The sequence below is a fragment of the Propithecus coquereli genome, unplaced genomic scaffold, assembly GCF_000956105.1.
Source record: "Propithecus coquereli isolate 6110/MARCELLA unplaced genomic scaffold, Pcoq_1.0 Scaffold3, whole genome shotgun sequence".
Lineage (NCBI taxonomy): Eukaryota > Metazoa > Chordata > Mammalia > Primates > Indriidae > Propithecus > Propithecus coquereli.
In genome coordinates, this window is record NW_012148618.1 from 2,396,877 (window position 1) to 2,417,587 (window position 20,711).

General features: G+C 47.2%; 3 protein-coding genes across 5 annotated transcripts; 1 reads left to right on the forward strand and 2 right to left on the reverse strand.

The window, feature by feature from the left end:
- Nucleotides 1-3,423: 3,423 nt before the first annotated feature.
- Nucleotides 3,424-3,953, reverse strand: LOC105814366 (ribonuclease 7-like). Its single transcript, XM_012649294.1, has one exon. The coding sequence runs from the start codon at nucleotides 3,929-3,931 to the stop codon at nucleotides 3,458-3,460; it is 474 nt and encodes a 157-aa protein (XP_012504748.1). The 5' UTR covers nucleotides 3,932-3,953; the 3' UTR covers nucleotides 3,424-3,457.
- A 3,602-nt stretch (nucleotides 3,954-7,555) lies between these two features.
- Nucleotides 7,556-14,786, forward strand: RNASE13 (ribonuclease, RNase A family, 13 (non-active)). 3 transcript variants are annotated; one of them, XR_001137696.1, is made up of 2 exons: nucleotides 7,556-7,633; nucleotides 14,741-14,786. XR_001137696.1 is itself a non-coding variant. In XM_012649301.1 (2 exons), exon 2 carries the CDS (start codon nucleotides 13,222-13,224, stop codon nucleotides 13,681-13,683), a length of 462 nt encoding a protein of 153 aa, XP_012504755.1. In that variant the 5' UTR covers nucleotides 7,556-7,633; nucleotides 13,214-13,221; the 3' UTR covers nucleotides 13,684-14,658. The 3 variants fall into 3 exon arrangements, 2 of the variants coding, with proteins under 2 accessions (XP_012504755.1, XP_012504756.1); XM_012649301.1 differs by lacking the exon at nucleotides 14,741-14,786 and adding an exon at nucleotides 13,214-14,658; XM_012649302.1 differs by lacking the exon at nucleotides 14,741-14,786 and adding an exon at nucleotides 13,214-14,658 and having other exon boundaries at nucleotides 7,573-7,598.
- A 620-nt stretch (nucleotides 14,787-15,406) lies between these two features.
- Nucleotides 15,407-17,266, reverse strand: TPPP2 (tubulin polymerization-promoting protein family member 2). The gene is given in 3 exon segments (XM_012649086.1): nucleotides 15,407-15,589; nucleotides 16,678-16,831; nucleotides 17,094-17,266. Coding segments are annotated over 3 exon segments (510 nt in total).
- Nucleotides 17,267-20,711: the final 3,445 nt, after the last annotated feature.

Here is a 20,711-nt window from a genome sequence, read left to right on the forward strand (position 1 = left end):
GTGGACATATAAATGCGTACTAAATACTTTAAGAAAAATGCCATAATTAATGGTTGTGAAAGCTTATAATATTATATATAAAACAATTAATAAGAATTTTCACAAAGTTAAAAAATTGACAGGTAATATAAATAATAGGAGAGAACGTGTTAGTCAGATAACTTTAGGAAAAACCTTATATACAGTTGACCCTTGAACAACGTGGGTTTGAATTGTGCAGGTCCACTTAATATGTGGATTTTCTCCCACCTCTGCCACCCCTGAGATAGCAAGATCAACCCCTCCTCTTCCTCCTCCTCCTCAGCCTACTCAATATGAAGATGATGAGTATGAAGACCTTTATGATGATCCACTTCCACTTAGTGAAGTAAATATTTTTTCTCTTCCCTATGATTTTCTTAACTTCTAGCTTACTTCTAGCTTACTTTATCGTAAGAATACAGTATATAATATACTTAACATACAAAATACGTGTTAATCAATTATTTATGTTATCTAGTCAACAATAGGCTATTAGTAGTTAAGTTCTGGAGGAGTCAAAGTTATGCTCAGATTTTTGATTGCACAAGGGGTTGGTGCCCCTAACCCCCATGTTGTTCAAGAGTCAACTATACTTTTTGAGCCCAAAGTATTTATAACAGTTTAATAAATGGTACAAGCATTATTTAATTGAGCAAATAGTGTAAGGCAGAACAATGGAAATTAGATTATATCATAATTCTGTCTATGATTAATTATACCATTTTTAGAATTGATTGGTGTATTATCATTTATCGTGTAAAGAAAATAATCCTTAAGAACAATACTTTTTTGGGAGATTTTTAAAAATTGAGGTATAACTTATATACAGCAAATTACATAAGTCTTAAGTGTATATTTCAATGAGTTTTCATGCAGTAAACATATCTAGACCAAGAATAGAACATTTCCAAATCCTCAGAAGGCTCCCCGAGACCCCTTTGCAGTTAGTACTTCCCCAAGGCTACAACTATTCTGATCTTTATTGCCACAGATTACTTTAGAACTTTTTAGTTATTTAGTGCTATTTAGGTCAAGTCTTTCAAGAAAAAGTCCTATTTGGAAATTCTTATTCTAGAGGATGCATTAAAGGCATAATTTTATCCACTTCAAATTTTGTGAGGAGACTGTCTCTAAAACTATAATATCCATAAGAAAAATCACCAATAAAGAAAAAAAAGAGTTGTGAAAAAAGAATAAAGTGAAAAGAAAAATCAGCTGCCCCCAAGCATCTTGCTTTTCTATGCACCTCAGTCGAAAATCATCTCTTTAGAAGGTAAATATATAGTATAGTGACCACAGGAGTTCCAAACACATTCAGATTTTAGATAAAACTTCAGATTTATTCGAGTATCCCAGAAGTCAATTCTATGATGGCAATGTTCTGTTTCCAGGGAGTACTTATCTTTACACTCAGTCATTTGGCATTTGGCCACAATGTGTTCCTCTGCTTTCAAGCCTCTGTGATGTCCAACTCATCAACTTACTGGCCCACATTCTGTTTGAATTGCTCAATGATCTGCTCCCCTTTCTTTTGATCATCTTTTCCCTACCTTCTCCCCTCATCATCTCAAACAATCCGGCTGCCCTGGCAGGACTCTGCTTGCAGGCTTGTCCCCCAGCCCATGCATGAACATCACCCCAGCAGAACAGAACTAGAGACTTGAGTGGGGCATTTGCCTTGGTCTGTGTGTTTTCCAAAGGTGGATATTGCTACTACTGCTACCACCACTGACTAGTTATCATTGTCTAATGCCTACAGTACCTGGGGCTGAGTAGAGCTTCATAAATGTCATTTCTAAATCTTCCTGCAATCCTGTTTGGCAGGTAACATTACTCCCATTTTGCTATGGGGAAACAGACCTGCCTCTTGCCTGAGGTCACATAGCCAGGAACAACTGAGCCAGGATTTGTACCCAGTTCTGACTGGCTTCAAAGCTTACTATGACTCTGGTCACCGCAGTTGGTGGGAAGAGATAGGTAGAATAGAATCCCCAGCAGGTGCAGGAAGGGCTGACAATGTATTGGGGTCTGGAGTAGGGTAGGCATGAGGGCACAGTGCAGTTTGTCTGGGACTGGGATGCAGAAAGAGAGAAGGAAAGGGTGGTGGTCAGGGGTGTAGGGAGTGCTGGAGGGGCCTTCAGGACTTGGCTATACAAAGTCAGACCTTCTCCAGCTCTGCTTACCAGAGAGGGAGTAATGGTGTCTGCAGCCCAGAGGGACAAGGAGATGGCATTTTCACATCTCAACCCCTCAGGCCTGGGCAGACTGCCAGAGTAGAGAGCCAGGGAAGCACTGAGGCAGGGGAGATATTATCAGGAGGAAGGAAGCTCTGGCAGCTCCCATCAGCCTGTTTGTGACAAGCAGGCTCAGAGCCACGGAAGTTCCTTAAGGTCAAGGGAAATGTGATCCTGGATCATGGGGTTGAAGCTGGGACACTCCCTTTACCTTATGCCTTCAGGTCAAGGGGATCTAGCCAGAGCCAGGCCCAGGGCCCAGGTCGAAAGAGCAGTGGGCTAGAGAAGGGGGAGGGGCAGTTAGAGAGGAAGAGAGAAAGAGAGAGAGAATGAATGAATGAAGATCTCTGGGCACCTCATAAACAGTCTCTTGGCTGGAGAGGTAATGACATTTATTGCAGCCAACATTGGGTAACTGGCTCTTCAGAGCTCTCGGGGTACATTTCTTCATACGTGAACTCTCACCTAGTTCTCCTCTTGTCCCTGCAATGGTCTCTCCTTTCTTGTCCAACTGGTACAGTAGAAAGTGCACTGCATTTAGAGTAGGGAGACCTAGGTTCAAGTCCCAGTTCTGCTAATCAATTAGACAAGCTGTCTAACTAATTAAGCTTTCTGAAATCTCAATTTCCTCATCCATAAAGAAAGCAAGTAATCCCTGTCAAGTCTTTGTTACAGGGATTAGAGAATTACCATGAAGAGCATGAAGTTCTATATAAATATGAAATGGTATTTCTTTGTCTTCTTTCCTTCTGGCCACCTCTCTCCACAAAGATCACCTCACTACCACGTCAGAGCTGGAGAAGACTTCTAGTCTAGGAAACGGAACATCTCTGTGCGTAAATCCCACATGCCCTTTTCCCATTTGTTTCCTCCCCTTGTCATGCTGCCATGATAACATGGGACAGGGGAGAGATATACAAGGGCATAGACCAGGGAATCTAGACCCCTGATCCTGCTCAGATTGCCTCTGGGGGGTAAGCTTCTGGGAAAACAGCAACAAAAAGATGAAAGACTATGTCCTCTGGAGCTCAGCCCACCAAGGTGTCAACCCTAATTCCTCCTCAGCCTCCCAGAAGAGGCTGAACCAGGAAGAGCCCCAAGAGATGAGAGGAAGAGAATGCTCTGAGTGTAGAGGGGCGGAGTGGAGCAGAGGCCTGGAGAGGGAATTCAGCCTCGGCCAAAGAGTGAGGCAGTCTGGAAACCTAAAGGATTTTGTCCAAGTGCACAGGAACCAGCTGGAATTGCTGAGAGTCCCTTTTCTGGGGAGGGTCACAGGCCACTATGTAAGCCTTGTTCAGGTGCTTCTCTTTGTACCTGCAGTTCGGGTACTTCCCTGAGGTGAGTTCACATAAGGTCAGGGACACTGGCCCATGGCTTCCGTGGCAGTTTTTATGGCCCTTCTTCTTGCAGGCTATATTGGGGCTCTGGCAGGTGGCCGCCACACTGGAGAAGGAATCATGCAGGAAGGTGTTGAGATTTTTGCAATGTTTTGTGTACTTGTTGATGTTGCGCATTGCTGAGTTGCATGCTTGAGGGCTGGGCTGCACATGCTGAGTTTTAAACCACTGAGATGAAGTCATGTGGCTGGGCTTGGCACTGACTGGGGTCTCAGCCACCCACAGTCCCAGCAGCAGGAGCAGCAGCAGTGGGCAGAATTTTGCTCTGGCTAGTGCCATCTCTCTGGGGGGAGCAGTCAGAATGGAGGGCTGGGGTCACTGGGACAGAGAGCAGGAGGTGCTCAGTTGAGAAGTCAGCCTTCCTATACCTGATCATTCTAGTGGGTCACCCATCTCCCTGCCCTACTGTGTCCTTTCCTTACTCTGTGTCTTGTCTCTTCCTCTCCCTCTGTGCGCATATCCACTGTGGCCCCATGACCCTGGCCTTGTAGCCCTACTCCCTTCATTCTGTCCCTGTTGCCTCCTGCTCTTTGTTCAATCTCTTGTCCCTCAAGTACCCTCCCCTTTGTGGCCCCATGTCCCTATGTCTGTGTCTCATCCCCTCCACATCCCCAATCTCATCTCTGTGTCCCCATTCTTTTCCATTTTGTGACTCTACCCCCAATACCATTCTCCCCTCTCCCCCATGCAAGTTCTCATCTCCCCCAAGTCGAGTCCCTTCCTTGTTCATCTTATCACTCACCCGGGGACACTCTCACCTGGTCAGAAATAATCCCTTCTTCTATGTCCTCTCTCCTCACCGGGTCCTACCGCAGCTGCACGTCTTCACTTAGTCCTTGTGCTGTGACTCCTGCTCAGTGGGCTGAGGCTATGTCCACGCACTGCTGGGCTCTCAGACATCTGAGGGCCTCTTCTCACTGCCTACGACCTTAAGAGCCAGCCCAGGCAATGCTGCTTCTGTTTGGGGGCGGGCCGGGCAGCAATTCCTGGATCAGGAAATGAATCAGGTTCATGCCTCTCCACTTACATGTCCCAGATAAGTGGATACCTATGGATACCTGTACCTGCCTAGATGTGTTCAGCAATGCGGAAGCTTGAATCCTCACATTCAAAGCCTATATTTGGCCCCTGGCCACATGGTTGTAATGACTCTTTAATAAAGCACCTGACCTAGGTGTCAACCCAAATCAATTTCAGGGAGAGTTGTCATTTACCTCCTATATACACCTCTGGTCCATGATCCTGGGAAGAGCCAATCACTGTTGTGTTAAGGATTGCTTTTTCTCTGACCTGAGGTACAGATAGAATAGTCTAGAAAGTTGCCTTGTATGGTTCCTTGTCATCCGGGGATACTGCTTATCTTTCGCAGGAGATGGAGAAGCCAAGGGAAGTGGATGACTCAGCACCTCCAAGATGTCCATCAACATCCCCAACAGCTCAGTTATTCCACAAGAATTCATTCCTCTGGGCCCCTCCAGTTCCAGATGCCAACTAAGGCCACATGGCTTTACCTAGGGAAGGCACCCAACACCTCTCAACTTCACTCTTTCCCTCCCTTATTTATTGAAAGTTGCAAGACTTAAACACTGTCCCAATGTTTGTGTTTGAAAAGGTGTTGGTGTTTCTTTCAACACCCTGCCTTAACCCTCCCTTCACCTTGTATGTCCTGTTCCTTGTGGTGGTAACAGCTATGTGGAAAGTCAGGGTCAGGGTGGCTCTGGGGCTCCCGTGAGCTTGGAATATGACACTCAGGAGAACCGACATGCTGAGGCAGAGAAGTGTCGCTGTTTGTGGGTGGGAAGACCAGGAAAACTGAGAGGAATAGTATTTTTGTTTTCAGACTTTACCTGTAAGTAGTAGGTGTGCTTCATTCATGTAGTCAACAAGAATTTATGGAGTACCTACTATGTGCCAAGGTACTTGGGATATGTCAGTGAACAAAAGAGACAAAAATCCCTTTGTGGAGCTTACATTCCATTGGGGAAAGTCAGTAAAAAATAAATATATGTTTTGCTCAAAGTGATAATTGCTAAGGAAAAAAGCAGAACAGGATAGGTGTTAGACGGCAGTGATTTCTATGTAGGGTCATCGAAGTAGGTGACTCTGGGACAGAGAGTTGAAGATTAGAGAGTGAACCTGTGTTTGTGTGGAGGAAGGATGTACCAGGTAGAGAGAACAGCACTGCAAAAGCCCTAGAACAAGATACGTAACCTAAACATTTGTACCCCATAATATGCTGAAATAAAAAAAAAAAATTAAAAAAAAAGCCCCAGAATAGACAGACGTCTATGGTGTTGGAAAAACAGGAAGGTGTCCAGTGTGGCTGGAGCAGGCGAACAGGGGGTTCAGAGAGGGACCAGAGGCAAGGTCGTGGGAAGCCTTAGAGACCGTTAGAAAGGCTCTGACTTTTACTCTGGGAGCCAGGAGCAATGGGGAGCCCTGGGAGGGTTTTAAGCAGAGTAGGAAAGAACCTGTTTGTTGTGTAGATTATAATTGTAGAGAGGTCACATAAACCACATCTTGATCATAAGGTTTATGTTCTGGTCCAGAAGTTAGGAATTCAAGTCAGGAAGACGGGCATTCATCTTAAGGCCAAGGGGACATAATTTTGGTAGATGAAGAGCCCAGCTGTGGGTCAGGATGAAGGGTCTTTAGAAGAAAAAGTGGTGTTGGAGATGGGGGACGCCACAAGATGGCAAAAGAGAGTCAAGAACAAGTTCACACGGGCCTGTAGCTCTTCTGGTTTCCCCTCAGCAAAGCCTTGGCTGAGGGGACAGCAGTTCACTTCTTTGTTAAGGTGCCTACCTGAATCTTTGCAAACTGAACTTCTGGGTAGAGTGCCCCTGCTGCCGTAGAAACACAAGTGTTAGAAGATATCCACAGTTTAAAGCAGACTGTGGATGCAACGCCTGCCAGCAAGGGCCAGTCTAACCCTGGGAGTAGAGGCTGGGTGGGAGGCTGCAAGCTCATTTGAATTCCAAGCCCAGTTCCCCTTCCACTTCCCATTATCCTAGAGTGAGATGTTTCCAAACCACGATTTGAACTGCCCTCTGCTCTTGTGTTTTCCTGTCGTTACAATTATCCAAGTTTGCTCTTCAACTCCATTATGCTGGGCTGTCCAGAAGGCTGCCTTAGCACTGCGTGAAAGTGAAATAAACATGGCCCTATTCTATCAGGTCAAAGGGAAAAGCTTTCATAAGCTGGCATATGAAAATTGAAGTAGAAGAGTTGAATCTACCATCTGTACAATTCAAGCTGAAACTTTTGCTCTGACTCAATTATTTGGATAAGGGAGGTGATTTTGTTTGCTTAAACTATCCAGCTTCCAAGATCTGCTTCACTTTGCACTTGGCAGGATAATTTTGCTATTTTACCTTCACTGCATTCATAGGGCAACAGGAAAAGATGGAGGAAGGGGGACAAGGTTAGGGAGAACAAAAGGAGTTAGGCATCAGGCCAAGGACTGGTCAGGGAGTCTTGCAGAAGGAAGGAGAGAAACTTAGCAGAAGACAAAATGGTGGGCGAGAAGGTGGGAGGGAAGAAAGTCTCTCACACCAGCAACCCCTATTCCAGCCTCCTTCTCATTCTATCGCCATAGTCACTGCTGCTGGCCCAACCTCTCCCCAGGCTGTCGTGTGTGTGTGTGTGTGTGTGTGTGTGTGTGTGTGTGTGTTCAAGTTGAGGCGGGTGTTGTGAAAATCCCAACAGTGCCAGGTGGACTTCTGCCTGTCTTCCCCACAGGACAACAGCTGCTGCTTCCTCTGGCCTGTGTTGGGAGGGAGGGAGGGAGGGAGGGGGTTGGGAAGGGAGGCGGGCCGGGCCTGGATTGGTGCCCACCCTTCAGAGCCGAGCCTCTCCCTCTCTCTTCCGGAGTTCCACACAGCCTCTGGATACCAATGGGAAGCCCAGGAGAGTTTCGTTCCAAGCAGCAGCAGATCCAAGTCTGGTATCCTAATTTTGTTGATCCTTGGATAAATAAAGGTAATGGGCTCATTTTTGTTGACTGAGAAAGTGAAACATGCAGCAAGTTGGGGTTAGATGTGGAACTGGCTTCAGGTCCCTGAATTCCCATGACCTTTCCTGGAACAGCTGTGGGTTTGGAGGAGGCCACACTGACAGAAGGGTGGGGTCCGTGGCTCCCACACCAATGCCTTTAGACAAGCCAGGATGCAGGAGAGAGGGACCTGGTCCGGAAGTGAGCCCTTGTCAGCTCCCCCTTTATGTACAGAATAAAGTATAACTTCCTTAGCCTGATAGTCAGGGTCTGCCACAATCAGGCAAACCTGTCTTTCTAATTTCATTTCTGACTTTTCTCCCACTGAGTGCCTAGCCAGACTGGTTTTCTCCCATTTGTCAAACATATCTTGCATAATCCTTTTTTATCTCTACTAAACTTCTAACTACCCCATGAAATCCATCCCAAGGCCCCAGGGTGACCCCCCAGGAAAACTTTTTCTGACCCTCCCAATTCAGAGACATCTTTCTCACCTCTAAATTCCTACAGCATTTACTGTCTTCAAGATGTATAATTTTCTGCCTTGAATCATTGGTCATTTCTTCATACATATTTATTGTTTTCCTCCAACTTAGATTGTCAATTGCCAGAAGACTAGGCCCACCTGTTATACTTCTTTTGCATGTCTCATAAGATATAGCACAGTGCCTTGCATATGACCCTAACTGATTCAGCTTTCACTCTGCTCCTGAATGATCCCAGTCCCAAGTAGGATCACCACCAAACCGCAGAGATGGTCATCAGATCGAGAAACTGAAAATGCAGCTCCTAACTTCAGCCCTGGGGTTGAAGGTTGAGATGGCTGAAGCAATTCTTTGGGTTCAGGGACAACGCAGACACTGTCCATGAAACAGTACAGTGTTTGAGCAACTTGAAATGGACAGGGCAAAGAGAAATGCCATTGAGAGCATGGTGAACCCACTCAGCGTAAAATCTAGGGTTCTCCTCAATCCCATGGAGTCACTCCTGCACCTGCCACCTTAGCCAGTTGTTCTACAAATGCTTACCCTTGGGGAGGGAAGGGAGAGGACGTGTAGATGTTTACACGCAGAGGGTGATCTTTACAGGAAAAATAACTCAAATTTATCATTTCAGTGGTGAACTGCTAATACTCCTTTTGCTGGTAGAAGAACCAGCGCCATTACAATCAAAATCTGTTTAACAAAAATATTTCTAAGCCTTAAATGTTTACCAATTCTTTTTAGTACATAAAGTACAAGTAAGTCTGCTCTTTTTAGGAAGTTTGATTATCTCATCATTTAGACCAGGGCTTCTCAACCTCAACGCTATTTACATCTTGGCCTGGGTAATGCTTTGTTATAGGAACTGTCCCATGAAATGTAGGATGTAGGATGTTTAGCAATATCCCTGGCCTTAGGCCAGTAGCAACTCCCAATTGTGACAGACAACCAAAAATGTCTCCAGACATTATCAAATTGCCCCTGGTTGAGAATCACTGAATTAGACTTATGACCTTGAACAAGCTATTATCCCTCTAGAACTTAATTTTTTTCATATCTAGGGTAATTATTATTATTATTTTTTTTTTAGGGAAGCACAAAGATAAGGTTTCTTGAAAGGAAAATAGTATTATCAGGTAAGAGAAGGTATAGGCTTACAGAGCATGACACATACACCACAGATGAGGACCAGACCCATTGGGATAATTCTTGAATATGTAAAATCCCGTGCAATGGGGGAATAACCCCACAAATCTCAGGCTTAGAGAGCTCATGAAGCCATGATGAGGATGTCATAGTGCATGGAGCAATCCTATGGATCAGCACCTCTAGGACAGGATTTTAGAGAACAGACCACCAGGATTGCAGTTGGGAACACGAAGGCCCGTCACTCAGTCCCTTCTCACCATGTTTCCTGGCCCTGTACTTATGCCTTGGTTACATATGTTTATACGTGTGCCTTTCCTACGGAATTATAAATTTAATCTGGACTGGAACAGTCTTATTTACCTGTATATTTTCCATGACATTTGTCCTAGTGCTTTTCTTTCTTTCTTTTTCTTTTTCCTTTTTTTTTGAGACAAAGTCTTACTCGTTGCCCAGGGCTAGAGTGCTGTGGCGACATCATAGCTCACTGCAACCTCAAACTCCTGGGCTCAAGCAATCCTCCTGCCTCAGCCTCCCAAGTAGCTGGATTATAGATATGAGCCACCGTGCCTGGCCCCTAGTGCTTTCTAGATACTATCTGACAACAATTTTTTAAAAATCATTGTAAAGTAATCATAAAAGCCTTCACAGAGATGATTTCTAAGCCAGGAGTTAGAGGGGGCTCTAGATTGGCAGAGCAGGCATGGGGGGTGGTGGATGGGGGTGCTGTTGCAAGACTTACTTAGGGAATAAAAGGCTTTGCAGATGTCAAAAGTGACTTAGTGTAAAACCTAGAAGGCCATATGTGGTCATCCATTTATATATTATTTAATGATTAAAAAGCACTTGCGGCCGGGCTTAGTGGCTCACGTCTGTAATCCTAACACTCCGGGAGGCCAAGACAGGAGGATCGCTCAAGGTCAGGAGTTCGAGACCAGCCTGAGCAAGAGCGAGATCCTGTCTTTATTAAAAAATAGAAAGAAATTAGCTGGACAACTAAAAATATGTAGAAAAAATTAGCCAGGCATTGTGGCACATGCCTGTAGTCCCAGTTACTCGGGAGGCTGAGGCAGAAGAATTGCTTGAGCCGAGGAGTTTGAGGTTGCTGTGAGCTAGGCTGACGCCATGGCACTCTAGCCTGGGCAACAGAGTCAGACTCTGTCTCAAAAAGAAAAAAAAGAATAAAAAGCACTTGCATGCTTGCTGTCTCATTTTATTCTTACAGCCTTATGAGGTAAGGAAGGTATTATCCTATTTTTATAGAAGGGGAAACAGAAGCTTAGTAGGTCAATTAATATAAAGTCCTGAACTCTTTCCTCTACTGATGTCCTGTTCAATTTCCGTAAGTGGTGGTGGGTGGGGGAGTGGAGAGTGATGGGTGGGTGGGGAATGAAGGAAGCATCAAAAGCCCCTTTCTCTTCTCAGGGAAGCTGCAGCCTTGAAGGACCAGGGAAGAGGCGGCATGATTTAAGGCTGGGACCACAATGTGGCTAGCTTCCTCAAAGCAAAGACTTGAGTCAGCCAGGCTCAGGCACCACCCTGCATGGGTGCCCACTCAGTGGTGTCTTGTTGAGCAGGCTGAAGGATGCAGATGAGCCACCTGCCTGTGTGGGCTCTATCCACACTTGTTTGACTGTGCACACTTCCCTGGGGAGGTCTGCCAAGCAGGGGCTTCTTAAGCGGGACCTCTGGGTTGAGTCTTCATATGAGGTAGCTCCATGGAATTGATGGGGTGAGAGGGAAAGGAGGGGGAGCAGCAGCATTCCATGTAGAAGAGCCAGCAGAGCAAGGGCACAGAGTAGGGGTGGGAACACAAGATGGGAAGCAGGGCAGGGAGGTAGATGAAGCTGCAGACATGGGCAGGAGCAAGATCATGGAAGGTCTTATGTCTTCTGAGACATAGTTTGGACTATAAGAAGCTACTGCAGAGTTTTTGAAAAAAGAAGGTACTGCATTTTTTCTTCTGGCAGCTGTGTAAAAGATATATTTGAGTTAGGCCTCACTGGAGTTGGAGAGCATGTGACGTTCAGGAGAGAGGAGAGCCTGAACAGGAGAATGAATAGAAGGGATGGGCTTGGGAAAAGTTTTAGATGAGACTGTCAGGGTTGCATGGTGGCTGGACTCACGCTCATACTGAGTACTCACCATGTGCCAGGCACTGCGCTGAAAGCTCTTAATATACCTCTTAATGAATCCTTACACCACCATGAGGTGTAAAATACTATCCTCATGAACAGATGAAGAAATGGAAGTGTAGTGGTTTAGGAAACTTAGACTGGTAGTATGCAGCATGTAAGCTGCAGAGCCAGGGTTCAATTCCCGGTCTGTTTCACTCAAGACCCTCGATCTTAACCACCACGTAGGAAGGCCTCCCAATAGTTGGGGTGAGGGAAGCAGAGGGGTATAGGATCACTCTCAGGTTTCTTGCATAGGTCAATGAGGAAACTGAGATAGATAACACAGGAAGAGAAGCAAGTCATAGGAAAGATGGATTCAGTTTGGGACTCTAGTTTGTGCTGTCAGAAAGTGCCAGTCTAGAGGGCTGTGAATGAAGAACACCAATATGTCTCTCTGTGGCCTCACTCCTTCCTCCTTCTGAGCCATACTATGGGCCTTGGAGCGCTCAGCTCTGTGCGTCCTAACTCCCCTCTCCTGCCCTCCAGGGCAAGGGTGAAAGGCTCTCCTAAGAGGAAGCCCCAAATCTGGAAAACACCTTGCAGGGAGACAAGGCTGAGAGGCCTGTGGAAGTCAAGGGCTAGGGCTGGCAGGAGCCAGCAAGCAAGCTCCGCGGTTCTGACGAAGGGGCAGATGTTGATAAAAAAGAGAGTTAGGAGCCTGGCCCCAATTGGATCAGGCTGGGCTCTGGGGTCCACATCCCCTCAAGTCTAGGTTATGCTGTTGAATCCAACCTGCCAAATTGGAGGCTTCAGAGTCGGCGTGCATAGCTCTCCAGGAACACTTGGATTCTGACAGGGCCTGAGGTCACAGGTGAGGGGTGTCAGTGTGGCAGGAGTGAGGCTGATGACAGGAACTATGCGGAGTCCACATGGAGGTCTTTGATTTTCAGGTTGGCACTTTGGTGGGAGGCTCCTGTGCACATGGCCTCCTGGGCTCCTGTGTGTGGGATGAGAGTGGTGGATGCTCTGTTCTCCAAGGGTCAGGAATAAGAAGCACTTTGTTCCTCAGAAACACGGCAGTCCTTTCCTTCTCACCTTGCCACAGGAGCAGAGCTTATGGGCCAGAGAAAACATCAAAGAAAGCCCAGGAACTGAGAGACTTCTGGCAAGGAGGTTGGAACTAAGTGTACTGATGACACCAGAGAGGAGGAGACCAGAGAGCAATGTCTCTTTCCTCCCACCCATTCAACCCCCTCAGCACAGCGGGTCCTCAAACTCAGGGGACAGCCCCTCCTCCCAGACTGGTCTTCACTCAGAAACCTTTCTACCTTCTCCTCACCTCTGGGCTGTCCTTGGCCTCAGGCAAGAAGAATCCTTGAGCCCACCCAGCTCAGCTGTCTTCAGCTTCTGCCCTTCCAGCCTTTGGAGAATTATCAGGCCAGCCTGTTCCTTCTATCCTCTCTGAATTGTTTACCAGAAAAGGTGCCAGGGCCAAGGATAATTGGAAAAAGCCTCTCACCCAAGGACCGGTGGAGCTCTTATTCTGCAAGTATTGTAGCTCACGGACTGGGTGAGGCTGAAACCCTGTGGTGGACCAAGGGAGTGGAGGGATGGCTGCAGGGGGCTGGTCAGCTGGTGGCCTTGGGCAAGCATCACATCTTTTTGGGTCATGAAGACTTGGGTGGGTGATCTCTGAGGTACTGTCCAGTTCTTAGAGGGAAGGGAAGGGACATAGGGAAGGTTGGGGAATGCTAGAGGTTATGGAAGGGGCAGATAGCCACTCTAGGCCCACCCCTAACTCCAACCACCTTAACTCTACCAGCAGGGGGAATGGCACCAGCTGTGGCCTGGCTACTTTTCCTTCAGCTTGTTTTGGGACCAACTCTGGTCGTGGATATCAAGCTGCAGATCGCCATCAAGAACTTCCGCAATTTACACGTGGACTATCCCAGGGTTAGCTACCCGAAGGATTTCCAGGGCTACTGTAATGGTCTGATGGCCTATGTGCGGGGCAGGATGCAACACTGGCATTGCCCAAAGATCCACTACGTGATACATGCCCCTTGGCAAGACATCAGGAAGCTCTGCAAGCATAGTGAGAGTTTCTGTGAGAACTACAATGAATACTGCACACTCACTCAGGATAGCTTCTCCCTCACCATCTGTTCCCTGGATCTCAAACAGCCACCCACTAGCTGCCGTTATAATAGCACCATAACCAACCAAAGGCTCTACCTGCTCTGCTCCCGCAAGTATGATGCTGAACCAATAGGTATCACTGGCTTCTACTAGGGAATTTAATTCCTGAACCGCCACCCCCCCACCTCTACCACCATAGGCCAGCCTGTCCCCATTTCCAAAACTCTGATCCCCGCAACAAGACTTCCTTCCTGACTCTGAAGCAGGCAGGGTCCCCTCCCAAGAGACCAGGCAGGTGTGAAAACGTCCAGGACTTTTGATCACTATGCAAAGTTGTACTGTTGTCTAGGCTCTTTCCAACTTGTTTACCATCCCCAACCCCCATCCTCCCTCTCCCAGAGACAGTAAAACCCACCCAAGAAGCTGACTGTGTCCACTTGGCAGTGACTGTCCACCACTGGGCCAGATCCTAAATCCTGGATGGAGGCCCAGGGCCTCAGCTCACACCATGGCAACAGGCACCAGCCCTACATCTCACCTCCCATCCCCACCACCCTTCTTGGCTCCGTCTTCCCCATTTCCCTCCTAATGCCCTCCACTCATCCACCCGCACAGTCGGTGTCTCTAGCTGCAGGAAGCTCCCTGAGGCCCTTAAACTCACCTTGGCTTCATTTTCCCACTGACTCCTCAGCTCTCGGCCTGCTCCACTCTGAAATCATAGATTCTCCCTTCATGTAACTATCCTTCCCTCCCTTCTGCTGTCTCTGTCCCACCAGCCTTTAGTGACCTTGCCTTCCTTTTTCCAACCTCTTTTCCTGCCATCCTTCTCACCTCGGCTTACTTGAATTTCAAGGTATCTTGTCCCCTCCATCCCCTAAAAGTTCCTGCTTCTCCTCTATTCCAGTAGCTCCTCCCAAGCCCCCAGACTCCAGGGTCTGCTTCTGACCAGACAGGGATGAGGCAGCCCTGCCCTGGTCATGTAAAGTTTTTTTGGGGGGGGCGGGGACCCTCTAGACACTGATAGTCATGTAAAGTTTTGAAACCACAACTGAGTTACATGAGATATAACCATTGGGGGAAACTGAGTGAAGGGCACAAGAGACCTCTCTATACTATTTTTTGTAACCTCCTGTGAATCTGTATTCATTTCAAAATAAAAAGTTAAAAGCACACATCTGACTCCACTCTGATCTAACTCCTTTTTCTCCAGTGCACCAGAACTCCTGGTAGCCACCCACCTCTGGCCATCTTCCTGGGCTACCTGTGGCGGTCAGGAAGAGCTGCTGTTCTGTGTGTACCATGCTGGAGGTGAGGTGGGTAAAACTCAGTTTGGGGCTGGACGTTGAAAAGGGATTCTCCTTCCTCCAGCTTTAGAACGAATTGATATTAGGAGTCAAGTCACCCTAGCTGGTTTCCACTTCTCTTCCAACAAAACCTGGATTGCCACATATGGGAAAGGTGGAGGGACAGGGAAGGATCTAATAAGTGGCATCTGGGTCAACGTACATCAAATCAGGAGTTGCTACTCCCCCTTTTGGGAGGTGGGGGATGGGGTGGATACCAGTAATACTTTTGCCTTCACATCTGGTTCATCCCTTATTTCCAAATATACCCTTCAGTGCTGTTCTTACTGAGGGGAATGCTAACTTATGGCTGGTAGGCGTGAGGCTAGGTGGAGTAAAGGGTGTGTGGCTGAAGACCCTGACTCCCTAAACTGCCTCTTCTCCCTCTCTCTGCACCAGTGGGCCCATCGTGCCTCACCCTCATTGGACGGAGCTCGTTAGTTGCTACACACACAGATGTTTATTGTTTCCCCAGCTCCCTGGTGTTAAAGATGCAGGGTCAGAGGGCTACTCGGCTAAGACGAGGCTGCTCGTTACTTCTTCTTATCGTAGGTGCCTGCACCCTTGTAGCCGCTCACGTAGCCTGAGTTGTCAGTTGTCTCTTCCCGTCCTGCCATGCCCTTGCCCTTGCCACTCTCATCAAAGCGCTCCTTGTGGCTGCCTGTGTACTTGCTGGTGTCTGTCAGACGGTCCACTGCACCCACTGTTGTTGCTTTCTACAAGCCAGATAATGGGTTTGAGCCCTCTTCCTCCCCCTTGCACTGCCACAGCCCTTCCCCAGAGATGGCCCGAGATATCTGGAATAAGTGTGTGGAGCTCTTGCTCTGCCTCTGGCATGGGACTGCTTCTCTTCGGGCCCAGATGCAGCCGTGGGCCGGAGCTCTGGCAAGAGCCATCCACTCACAAGGGAAGGGGAGTCTGGCGTGGGAGTGTGTGCAGGGTGTGTGGACGGAGGGTGGATTTTTCTATTTCCAGAAGAGTTATTCTGACCAGGGTGCTGTGAGAGGACTTCACCCCAGACCCAACATGAGAGTAGAAAGAGCTTTTAGCACAGAGAAGACAATAAAGGAAATGGGAAAGTGAGAGGCAGGAGGCCTGAGATTAAACCTTAAATAAGAGCAGGAAGAGGACTGGGGATCAGGTACCAAGTCCTCTACACTAAAGTCCTCCACAAGTCACCAAGCCCTAGTTGCCTGACTCAGATACTGGAGACTTGGGAATGAGTCTAAATCTACTATTAAAATGGCTATGAGGCCTGGCTCGGTGGCCCACGCCTGTAATCCTAGCACTCTGGGAGGCTGAGGTGGGAGGACCACTTTAGTTCAAGAGTTTGAGACCAGTTTGAGCAAGAGTGAGACCCTGTCTCTATAAAAAAACAGAAAAATTAGCCAAGTGTGGTGGCACATGCCTGTAGTCCCGTCTATTTGGGAGGCTGAGGCAGGAGGATTGCTTGAGCCCAGGAGTTTGAAGTTTCAGTGAGCTATGATGATGCCACTGCACTCTAGCCAGGGTGACAGAGTAATACTCTCCTTTCAGTAAATAAATAAGTAAATAAATAAAACGGCTATGGACTTTGGCAAGTCACTTTCCCTCTCTGGGCCACAGTTTCCTTGCTTCTGAAATGACTAGACGATCTCTAAAGTCTGTTTCCAACACCAACAGTGCACCACATGCTTTCTGCCCTGTGTCCCTACAGTCACAACTGTTGGCAGGGTTAGGGACCTTGGTGGGCAGGAGGGGAGACTGGAACAGTAGGGATTCAGGGACATAGGGTCCAGGGGTAGAGGTGAAGAATATCACTCACAGTAACACCGGTGGTGGCTGGGTCCTTGCCCTCCATGAGTTTATAAATGTTCTCCAGGGCTTCGTCTTCACCCTTCCCCTTGAACTGCTTCTGGCCCAGTTCCTTCATTGCCTCTTTGAACTGCTGAAATGTGATGGTTCAGGCATTCTTGGCCCTGGTCAGTCAGACAGAAATCCAGGAATTTTGGAGCATGAACTCAATACCTTCCAAGGCCCAACCCTTCCCTTACTTAGGTTCAGCCTCTTTTGACCCATCACTGTGCGTCTCGAGGAGAGAGAACAGCATGGTGCCAGGTAGCCTGTAAGTGCTTGGTAGGCCCATGGCAAATGGTCTGCCTGTGACCCACATGAACCCTTCCATGGCCAGCTACCTTGCTTGTTCTCCTCATCCCCACCCCCATATCTGTGATTTCTCACTTGACTTTGCTGAATACAATGTCCACATCCGTGGAGGTGACCATCTTGCCATCCATGATGCCACAGTCTTTGCATAGCTTGGAGAAGTTCTTGTTGTTCATTTCAGTGCCACTGCTTGATGATTCTCCAAAGGCAGCAAACCGCTGGAATGTTTTCTCTGCTTCAGATGCCATGGTCAGCTAGAGGTGGGGGGAGAGGGAGGAGGGAAAGGGAGGACTAACGAATAATGAGGATGAGGGTTAAGATTAAATCAGCAACCGAAATAACTCCCCTTATCCCTGCTGCTCCCTCGCCTCTACCCCCACCCCCATTCCACCTACCACAACCACAACATGAGTCTCCCCTTCTCAGCACTGGGGACACTGGGGTGGATCCTATATACTGAATAATCCCCCATTTTCCCCAAAACTTTTATGTACCTAAGGGTGCCCAGATGGTGTCTGACCCTTCCCAGCCTTTGTATGTAAGTGTGTGCAGATATGTGCAGGAGCCAGCGGGCTGGGGAGACTGGGTGGCAATGAGGAGACAGAGAGGGGGATAGGCAAGCTTCTATGACTTCAGCAGTGTTTATGTGACATCACTTCTGGCCCCAGCTACAGCCCCTGTCTTTGGGGGAGGGGCTTATGATCTCCCTACCTTGCATGGTGAACAGAGGAAGCTGCCAACCTTCTGACGTTTTCAGATGACCAAACCCATCATTTCAGCTCAGCTTAGCAATCCTCTAGGTCCTAGTCAAATTGCCCTCTGCTCTGCCATGCAACAAAAGCTGAGGCAAGCCCAGGGAAGGTGTTTTAGCCCATTTGGGCTGTATAACAAAATATCATAAACTAGGTGGCTTATAAACAACAGAAAATTATTTCTTACAGTTCTAGAGGCTGGAAAGTCTAAGATCAAGGTGCTGGTACATTCAGTGTCTGGTGAGGGCTGCTTTCTGGTCCATAGTGGTGCCTTCTTGCTGTGTCCTCACCTGGAGGGGGTAAACAAGCTCCCTTGGGCCTATTTATAAGGGCACTAATCCCACACATCAGGGGTCTGCCCTCATGAAACCTAATCAATTCCCCAAAAGCCCCACCTCCTAATACCATCACCTTGGGAGTTAGGATTTTAATATATGAATTTTGGGGGGACATAAACATTCAGATCATAGCAGAAGGGATTAATGAAAACAGGTTGGCATCATTTCTAGTCTCCAGGCTCAGGTGTAGTGAACAGCATGGAGAATCTCACTGGCTTTAACAGACCAACCCCAATAGAAACTTTAAATGACTTCCAGTGTTTGGTCCAATAGGGAAAGAGCACAGGCCTTGGAGTGTAAGGGAGGTGGGCAGGTCAGGGTAAACCGATTCAGCGTGAGGGTGAGTCTCAGACTCTGAAAATCTAAGTTTCCGTGCAGGTCAAAGATGTTCCTCAGGGGTTTCTCTCTTTGGCCTTTTCTCTGGCCAGAAGCCCTATAGACGGATGAACTTCAGGGATCCTAACATAGAACAACTAGATTGGTGACTTCTGTCCCCTTCCCATCTTATAATCAGTCACCAGTTCCTACAAATGTTTTTTCCCTTGTCTTACAAATCCATTCCTTTCTTTCCATTTCTATTACTTCCACCCTTATTCAAACCCTTATTATCTCCTATCTGGGTGACTACCTTGGCTTCCAAATGACCTCTTTCCTAAGTCTAATGTTTTGCTCCCACGTACCCGTAGCCATCTCTATTACACCCTCCTCATCAGATTAATGTTCCCCAAACAGTATTTTCTATCTATTACTCTTGCTTAAGAATATTCTACGGCTCAGCAATATACAATGACCCCTCATTGCCAAATCTTTTTGCCTAGTATTCAAGGACCTGCACAACGTGGCCCCAATCTACCTTACCAAACATCATCCACCTCTCATCAATGTTATCTTTCAACTGGAGTCACAATGGCCTAATTGCTGTACACTTGAGAGGCTACCTGGTAAAGGAAAAGAGCATAGTCCCTGGAGTGGAATGGATCTGGGTGGGGATTTGAATCCTAGAAATCTCATTTCCTAGATGGGTGGCCTTGGGCAAGTCACTAAACACCTTTGAGTTTCAGTTTCCTCATCTGTAAAGTGAGAACAATACCACTTACCTCAGAGTTGTGGGGGATAATATTATGGGAAGTGCCTTGCACATAGTAGCTACTATTCAGTTCTCCAAAGTGACTTATGTATTTTTGCTTCCAAACTGTCCCTGATGTTCTTTCTTTGCCTGGATAGAATGCCCCACTCTATCACTCAAATATTCCATGGTTTCATTTCTTGTCTGGGTGGTTCACCCTAGGAACAAAACCCTTTCCCTTCTTTGAATTATCATAATGGTTTCTGGACTGTGGGTTGCAGCCTCATGGGGTGAGGATTTCTGAAATATTGCTAGGGACCCTGGAATCTGTATGTATACATAAGAGTGAGTATAAATTGAATAAATAATATGCCTTGCATATTTTGGCATTACTTAATTTACAGATGTTGCGGTTATCAGAATACATTACAGAAACTTATTCGAAGCTCTTGTTGCATTCATACCTTGTATTTTCTCCATCAGAGAATACTAAAACCATCATGAGGGGATGGAAATCTTGGATCTCCCATTTGAGAAGGGTGGGAAACTACTGCTACAGGACTTATTATCTAGGCAATTAATCTTATATATACATATTTTTTCTTAACTTTTTCTGTGCTTATACCTTCTCTAGACTATTTGATCATAAACTTCTAGAGAGTATGTGACCAGACTTCACACTTCTTTGAATTCCATCTGCGCAATGGCTTGCACATAGCGGGTTCCTAAAACTGTTGCTTAGTTGCAGGTATAGTTTGAAGCCTCTTCTGGCCCAAGAGAAGGAAGTTAGAGAGAAAGATTGTCCTTATTGGAACACTTACATCCAGGTCCAGCTGGGAGCTGCTCTGACATGGAAGACCCTATCTTTGGGCAGAACCAGCCGTACTTCTGCCTGCAGCAGGCTGGATGGGACCCCTAGTCTAGGAAGCAAATAGATCTCAGTGGAAATTTCCCACCTCCTGCCCGCCCTATGCCCCTGTGCAGGCTCCTTATCAGGTTCCCCCTGAGTCATCCTGACCCAGAGACGAATTTAGATGCTGGAACCTTCAGGTCCCTCCCTCCCCCACTCCAAGTAAGACTACTTTAGACACATCAGAGAAGCACAAAGTTCTGAATGCAAAAGTTCGCACTCTAGGGTCTCTTTCTCCCTAAATTCCACTAGAGCTGGTGAGATCTCTCTCTCCTGTCCGATGCATCTTTAGCTATGATCCTAATTCCAGCAGGCTCGCCCCTGTCTGGGAGAGTGTTAAACTGGTATCCAGAGGGAAGAGGAGACTAGGCAAGGAGCCAGAGTGTCCAGGTTCTGTGCCAGTTTCTGGGGAAAAAGTTATGAAGGGAGTGGGAGAAGGGAACAGAAGAAAACTTGGGTGCTCCAAATTGGGGGATGTAGGGGGAGCCCTTACATTTGGGGTTGTTGAAGGCTGAGTTTGAGCCTGACCAGTTCTCCTCCTCTGGGTCACCACCTCCCTCTTGGCCTCTCCTTCTTTCCAGTAGACCCTGCCAAGTGGGGATGAAAGGGGCATTGATGCTCCTTGGA

Coding starts and splice junctions, on each gene's coding strand:
- RNASE13 (XM_012649301.1), top strand. CDS start 13,222: ATGGCACCAGCTGTGGCCTGGCTACTTTTCCTTCAGCTTGTTTTGGGA.
- LOC105814366 (XM_012649294.1), bottom strand. CDS start 3,931: ATGGCACTAGCCAGAGCAAAATTCTGCCCACTGCTGCTGCTCCTGCTG.